At 49.4% G+C, this 7778-nt stretch overlaps 1 protein-coding gene across 1 annotated transcript in view; it reads right to left on the bottom strand.

Moving 5' to 3' along the window:
• Nup210 (nucleoporin 210) overlaps nt 1-7778 on the bottom strand; it is a 105995-nt gene that overhangs the window by 12823 nt on the left and 85394 nt on the right. The window contains exons 28-31 of the mRNA XM_029478233.1: nt 5490-5581; nt 3971-4145; nt 2635-2810; nt 695-926 (exon numbers count right to left, since the gene is read on the bottom strand). Coding sequence (XP_029334093.1) covers nt 695-926; nt 2635-2810; nt 3971-4145; nt 5490-5581 — 675 coding nt within the window. The remainder of the gene's footprint in view (nt 1-694; nt 927-2634; nt 2811-3970; nt 4146-5489; nt 5582-7778) is intronic.

The following is a 7778-nucleotide window of genomic DNA, read 5'->3' on the forward strand; positions in this document are numbered from 1 at the left end:
CTCCCTTGCCCTATCTCCTCTTTCTTTCCTCTTTTCAAGACAAGGTCTCACTGCATGCTAGACTACCCCGGAACTCACTGTACTGATCAGACTGGTCTCAGACTCATGTCAAGCGCCCAGTCTCAGCCTCCTTCCTCAGTGTTGGGATTGCAGGTGTAAGTACCACACCTGGCTACTACTTAATTTCCTTTGAAAGTAAATTAAAGAGACTAAAGCAAGGGGACCAATCAGGAAAAAAAAGCAAGTATCTGTGTATAACTTACAGGGATGTGGGAACTCATTTTCTGCTCAGGTGTCCCAGAGACATGTATGTATGTTCCACTAGCCCACAATCTATCTGATTACAGATTCGTTCCCTCGCTGCATCAGCCACATGGTAAGCATGCGCTTGCAGAGGCAACTGGGTGATAAAGTATATGCATAGGACTCTTCCACAAGACTAGACAATTCTACTGGGCAGTACAATTCCAAGGTAGGGGAGGACAGACTTTTGCTGCAAACCACTAGAGAGTGAACGCAGACGGCTGCACTGCCAATACCATCTCCACTGCTACCTAACTACAAATGAACAGGCATTGCCNAGTGGCAGAGTGAATGTGGCCCTTGGGCAGTATCCTCCGAGCCACCTGTACAACTCCTACGATGTGGCACCAAGCATCTTCGGCAGTGCCATACCCTAGCATGAACCAGTCACTTCCCTCTTACCTCCCAGGCTAGTGAGAACACTAGCCAGACAGAGGATGTCACCCACCACCACGGCTCCAGACAACTCTGGGGTGATGGCCTGTAGGACAGGTAGTGGCACGAAGTCGGAGAGGCCGAGGTGCTCCACATCCCACACATGGAGCAGCGTCAAGCCCACACTGACTGTGCGGATGATGCAGGTGTTGTTGGTGGCACCCTTGCCGATCTGCACGAAGTCATCTCTAGGGACAGGGGAAAGGCGGGCTGAAGCTCAGAAGAGAAGGCAGAGGGNAAACAGAAAAAGTATGCAGCCCTATCACCTACTGAGCAACACTGGGGCTAACTGTGGTCCCAGATGTGGCTCTATCTACTCTAGGGACACAGACTTGACACTTCCTTCCTTGTCATTCTTGAGACACAACCCTCAGCACGGATCATCCAACATCATCTTGCTCACACTCAAGAGGGAAGCAGAGGCCCAAGGAAGAAAATGATCCACACAGGACATGCTAAAAAGGTGCAGGCTGCCTTTCACCATGTGGCTGGCCCAAGCACTGCTGTGCTGTNTGTCTGGTCCTGTCAAGCAGGAGCAAGGACGGATATGGTGCATCTGTTGTCGGGATCAAACAAGGCTGGTAGTGGGAAGGCACTCCTAACACAACTGCGAGACCCTCATTGTGAGGGATGCCAGAGGAGAGCGTAGAGCAGGTAGGAGTGAGGGTCATGTTGTCTGACTCCATCCAGGCCTCCTCCATGCTGACTCCAAAATGGTTGCTATGAGCAGGTACTTCTGGCCATACTAGGCCTGAGTGACTTCTATGGTATGGCTAACGGTGNCCATACCTGGGCTCTACTTCCCCCAAGGCAGATAGACAGATGGTACTATGAGTAGTGCCCTGCAGTTATACAGAGACCCTCGTGAGAACTCTCCATGGATGGGTTAGGTATATTCTTTGTGTGAGAGGTGGGAGTGCCTTGGGGAGATGAGCTACCTTGTCAAAATCACAGGATTAGGTTTCCTGCTCAGGCTCCTGCCATGCAATGTCCTTATCCCTGTCCTTCAGGGTTCTGAGCCAAGTTGGAATGGTAACCAACATCTGGATAGTTCAAGAAGCCCCAGCCTCAGCCAAAGTGTCTCCCTCATACCTCTACAATGCCCTAGGACAGTGGCCACCGACCTTTAAAATCATGGAGTGCTGACCTCTATAGAAATGTATCTCTAACTACCCAGAGGATGCTGATGTCAGAGGGGAGATGTGCACAGAGAGTCACTGCCATCCAGCAGACTCAAACATTTGGCAGGCTACATTGAAGCCTGGGCCCTCCTGTCANCCTCTTCCTTCTCACACCAGGATCGAGGCTGCATCAGGGATTAAGTCAGCCTAAGAAAATCATGCTTGGAGCTGGCTAAATTCAAACCATACTTTCTAGCTGGTAGCTCAGGGCAAATGGCTTGACTACTCTGGGCCTATGTAACAGGGCAAGGGGAGGAACCAGAAAGATGTAACACAGATGTTCAGTGTGTGGCTTCTCTCTCATGTGTCCATGCAGTGTGGGGCATGTTCCTTGTTCTCCATCCACTGATGACAGTGCCTACAGATGCTACATCTCCCTGCACGTNCCTTTCCTGGTCACAGGAGAGCCTTCCACAAAACCTCTAGTCTCAGCTCTCTGTAGGTGTGCTCTGCTTCCTGCCCATTAGGGAGCGACATCAAGTAACAAGTTCCTGTCACATACAAACAAAGGCCTGGGCCTTTCTTCCCCCTCACTCCCTCTGCCTCTTGACTGGACTTGCTGCCTCCAGGCCTGGCCTGTGTGGTGNGGCATGTCATCCCTTCCGTCGTCCTTCCATAGCATTTGCCTTTCTTTCATCACCCATCTGGACCTATATATGAAACCCAGATACNACAAGCCCAGCTTCTTGGGAAACAAGAAATGCCTATGTCCTACCTGTTAGTGGCAAAATTGAGGACTGAATTATGAGCATGGAAGATGTCTCCAGAGCTGTCGTGGAAGTGGACAATGAAGGTCACAGTCATCCCCAGAGGCAGAGCTGTCAGCACCTCCTTGTGCTGAGTGTGCAGGACTGGGCTCATGGAGATCCTCAGGTATGAAACAGGAGAGACCTGGAGGACAGCATTCGGGTGTTGGTGATACCTGCCCGAGTGGGTCCCTATTTCAGGGACACTTAGTAGGTGGGCTGACTTCAGAGTGTGAGGAAGAAAGACTTTGCTTTTTAGAGTTCCCACCTAACAACACGGTTTCTATCACCCCATACAGCTAGTCAGCCTCTAAGAGACTCGGTGAGACAGGATCCAGGACTGAAAACTTAGGTAATGGTTCACAGGGCCAGAATGCCCTCTGTGCCATGGCTGCCATGTTCAGAGTTGTGGGAGAAGGTTCTCAGGGCACGTGAAGTAGAAGCAATGCCCACTGGATGGAGAAGAGGTGCCATGTGCCTACACCCCTACATCAGGGGTGCTGATGGAAGTCAACAGTGGGACACTTAGAGCCACCTCTGATAAAAGGCAGGTAAACAATCATCCTGACTCTAGACAAGAAGCCTCCACAAGGCCATCAAAATCCAAAGCCCACAAGCCAGATTAACTGTTGCAGGGCTGGGATATGATGAACACCTCGTACTTTCTGTCACTCAAAAAGTAGGTGGGCTGCATTTGCTTGGCCCACTAAATAAAACAAGCTACAGTCCAGGCCTGAATCAAAGCGTCCTGTGACTGAGTGAGCTTTGTCCTCTAGGATCCAGAAGGTGGTGACAATGTGACAGGGTGCCCGAGGAGGTCTCTGTCCCCAGTAGGCACCGAACACTGTGTAGCCTTGAGTGACACCTGAGTCAGTTTCTCTGATTCAAAATGAGCCACTATGTCCTCAGAGTTGATACAATTATCTGCATGTCTGGTACTGAGTATACTTTATACCAGAAAGAACTGACTATGTCCAGGCTCTGTGCTGACCTGAGCAGCAGTGGGTGGTGGGAATGCCTGTGATCAGGAAGAAGAGACCATCAGCATGCTTGTTCTCTAGGACTCTGGGCCTTTTGTGGATGTCACAGTGCCTCAGTTTCCCCTTCTATGAAACAATCTAGGCAGAATCAATAACTCTCCAGGACATTTGGACCCAGTGGCTCACAATCTAGCCAGGGCTTTTGCCTGCAAGTGTTCTTGGATAAATTCCTAAGTAGAATTCCTCAGCTGGAGGGTGAATCACTTTTACACCTGAGAGAGTGTCACGTCTGAGCTTTTACAGACAGTGTGAAAGGCAATCTTACCTTTACAGCGACAAGGATAGTCTGGTTGGTGCCGAAAGGCTCCTGTGCAATCACTTCCAGGGTGGACACTCCAATTCCAGAGCCCGACACCAGAAACCCTTTCTCATCAGTGTGAACAATGGGAGCCTTCTCAGGCCCATCAAGGACACGGTAGCTCAGAATGGCTGCACCATCCCTTTGGAAAGAAAGGTGATCTGTTTTTATGATGCATGGAGAAGCTATGGCACAGGGAGACCCAGCAAGTTAATATGAAGATTTCACATCTGTGACTTACCAGGACCTTGTGGTCCTATCAATCACCCACAGAAGCCTAACGTGGAAAACTCACAACTTTGGGAACAGTATATAGCCAAGGGTCAGTCATCAGGATGGGAAACCATGAGACCAGAGTTTCATCAATCACACTTTGTAAAACAGATCGTTTCTATGGCAAGTCATTTTCTCTTATTGAAATGAGGCAGCTTGGGTGCGGAACAGTGTGGGGGCTTTGAGCTGTATGGACCTCTATTTGCAAGGACTGCTAAAGGAAAGGCTCACAGCATTTCATGCACTCCTCAACATGGCAACCAACGAGAGACCTCTAGTTTCCACTCCCTGCAAACTCTGCAGCTGTGCTCTAGATAAGTTTAAGCAAGTGGTACAGCCTCTGCCTGAACATTCTTCTACCAGCTCCCTCCTTGTACTCTAAAGAAGTCTTATTCATCCTTTAAGATGCCCTTAAGTCAGGCATCTCCACCTGTGACCCCTCCTCTAAATCTCTACAGAGAAATCCTTCTCTGGGCTCCACCTGAAAGTCACACATCACTTTCTTTCCATCCTTCTGCTGCCCCTGAAGGCACTGTGTGTCCTTCACCTCTGTGGTCATACAGCCTAGCACCGCATCTGCTCCTGAGTTATTTCTGGCTGAATGAACCCTGAGTGCCTCAGGCAACATGGTTGTGTGGCCCAGAGTCCCCCACTCACCAACTGCTACTGAAGTGTAAGTCATGTTATGAAAGGTGTCCGTGGTGAATCTAAGGATGAGCCCTGCTTGTAGCCAGCCTTTAAAACAAGTCACCAGCACGGGCATGTGCCCTCACCTCCTGGGAACTTAAGTGCAGCTTTTCCTTTGGTAGGCTGTGATGGGGCCGAAGCTCTGCATTCTATCCTGTTCCCCAGTGCCACTGCTATTGCTAATTCATGGGCTGTACTTCAAGTGGCGAGTCTTGCAAACACAGGGGCATTTGAAAAATTTAACACTTCTAAGTTGGTACTTTGGTCCCTTTTAAAGACTGAATTCGACAGTGCTCATAAAATGGTTTTTGGCTACAGGGAACAGAAGAGGGATCCTGAAAGGCTATGGTAGAATCAAGCATATCCCTGGGAAGAACAGAGGAGGGGGATGCAGAAGCCACCCTAATTCAAGCACACCACCCTGAAAGATCCCCTGCATGCACCCAGGGCACCTGACAACTGTGACAAATGGCTTGTCGGATGGGACGAGAGTGTCCTCGCAGAAAACAGGAGCTGAGTCACAAACCTGTTTGTCTGCAGCTTTATAAATGAGTTGGGTGACATTAGTATTTGTTCTGCTTCTATTTCAGGGTTCAGCAGCCGCAGTTTTTCAAATACCTGGAAAAGAGTGAGCCATATTTNCTACCCCAACCAGACCCACATCCAATCTGAGCATCTGCTCTCCCTCAGTGAGGGCTGAGAAGAGACGTGAAGTTGCTCTTAGTACCTTCCAGGTGGCCTGGGGAGTGATAGAGAGGGCAGGCCTTTAGGGTATGACAAGGCCAGGCCAAATATGATCCCTTCACTCAAGAGATATTCTGAGGCCTTGAGGAGAATTTGATCCTTTCTCCATATAGCCCATTACCACCCCAGTCCTGCTGTTTAAAGTCTCCTAGAGCTGCTAGATTTTAGATTGCTTCCAGTCTGGTTCAAGGGCCCACACATTCTGACACTGCGCTCAACTCTCAGCTTCTGACGGGATCAGATGGGCCTCCCAAGGGGTATAAACATCTAGACAGTCCAGATCCTGAGCAGATGGGCAGCTCTCTGAGGAGGAAACAGTTCAAGTTGTTCCTCTGGCACCTCTGTGATCTCTACAGCAGATCCCTGTGGGTTCTGGAACCACCTGTCTCTAGAGACTGGACCTGAGGCAAAAGGCCTCATCCCAAAGGGAGAGTTGAAAAACAGCCTCAGAAAGACCCAGAGGGCTTTGGTGTCAGGAGCACTTGGGGCAGAATCAGAGGCTATCTCTACACAGACAGGTGCTCCTGAGCATGGAATGGCCCCACTGACTGACTTGAGGCCCTCGCTGCACAGTGGGTTCACCCACAAGCAGACTTACTCCTATTCCCTTAAAGCGCATCTTCTTTTTATTTTTTTTTAATTTTTTTTCCTTTATTTTTTTTTAATTAGGTAATTTCCTCAATTACATTTCCAATGCTATCCAAAAAGTCCCCAATACACTCCCCTCCCCCAGTTCCCCACCCACCCACCCCCACCCCTTGGCCCTGGCATTCCCCTGTACAGGGGCATATAAAGTTGGCAAGTCCAATGGGCCTCTCTTTCCAGTGATGGCCTACTAGGCCATCTTTTGCATCTTCTTTTTAGATGGAGGTAAACTCACTTTACCATCAGCTGTGAGAAGGCCAACAGACCAGCACCTTGGGAAACAGCATCTGTGGGGCAGGCACCAGGGAGTGGTGGGGCACTGTGGTGAACTAGAGAGTGGGGCTTCAAGTACAGGGAAGCTGGGCTTCATTTATCTGCTGTTTCTGCCATGTGGCAAAACCATACTGGCAACAACAACAACAAAACACACTTGTGGGCTGGTCCCCAATCTCCTGGTCTGGCTTACTATAGCCCCAGTGGCTGTTAAGGAGGGAAATGGACACAGACCCACTCAGACTCAAAACTGTTAAGTCCTGCGTGTAAGTCATGTGTTCTTTGTAACTGTGTCTGTCTGTATCTGAGTGGGGAAACCTCTAAACTCACTTGTCTGTTACTTGCATGTGCCTTTGTGTAGACACTGTCTATGTGTCCCTGTGTGAGTGTGAGCGCAGGTCTCTGCTTCCGTTAGCGCATGCACATGTGAGAGAAGAGGCAATAGAAGAGAATAGTTATTTCTTTGAAAATCAGCTTCTTTGTCCCGGAGCTTAGCATGCGTGAGGGGGAGGGAAAGAGAGGACGGAGAAAAGCTCATTTCTTCTCCAGGAGGGGGTGTGAACCTTTTGTTCTTTCTCCTGGTACTCAGGGGATACCTTCAGTTTTTCTTTGTAGCTTACAAGGTGTCAGGGGTTACAGAATCCCAGATCAGCAGCAAGATGCCCTTGAATCGAAACACCCTCTCCAGAGGCAAGTTATCAACTGCTCTATCAGAGGGGGGTGTGTGCACGTGCACATGTGTGTACANGGGCCTATGAGGATGCTTCTGTGTGTAGGCTCATGCATGTGTTGGTGCAGAGGTTAGAGGTTATCCTCAGGTGTTATGTCTTATGTACTGTCAATCTTATTTTTAACGACAGACTCTTACTGGCCTGGGGCTTGCAGATGAGATGACACTGGCTAAATGTGTACCTGGTACCCACAAAGGTCAGAAGAGGGCATCAGATCCCTTGCAATGGTTATAAATCACCATGTGGGTACNGGGACCTGAACCTGGGTCTTCTGTAAAAGCAACAAGTGCTCTTAATCTCGGAGCCACCTCTCTAGGCCCACACCTGGCTTTTTTATGGATTCTAAGGACCNGACTCTGATCCTCATGCACAGGAAGAACTTTACTAACAGCTACTTCTCTAGCCTAACTCCATGTTTTACA

Source organism: Mus caroli, chromosome 6, assembly GCF_900094665.2.
Source record: "Mus caroli chromosome 6, CAROLI_EIJ_v1.1, whole genome shotgun sequence".
Lineage (NCBI taxonomy): Eukaryota > Metazoa > Chordata > Mammalia > Rodentia > Muridae > Mus > Mus caroli.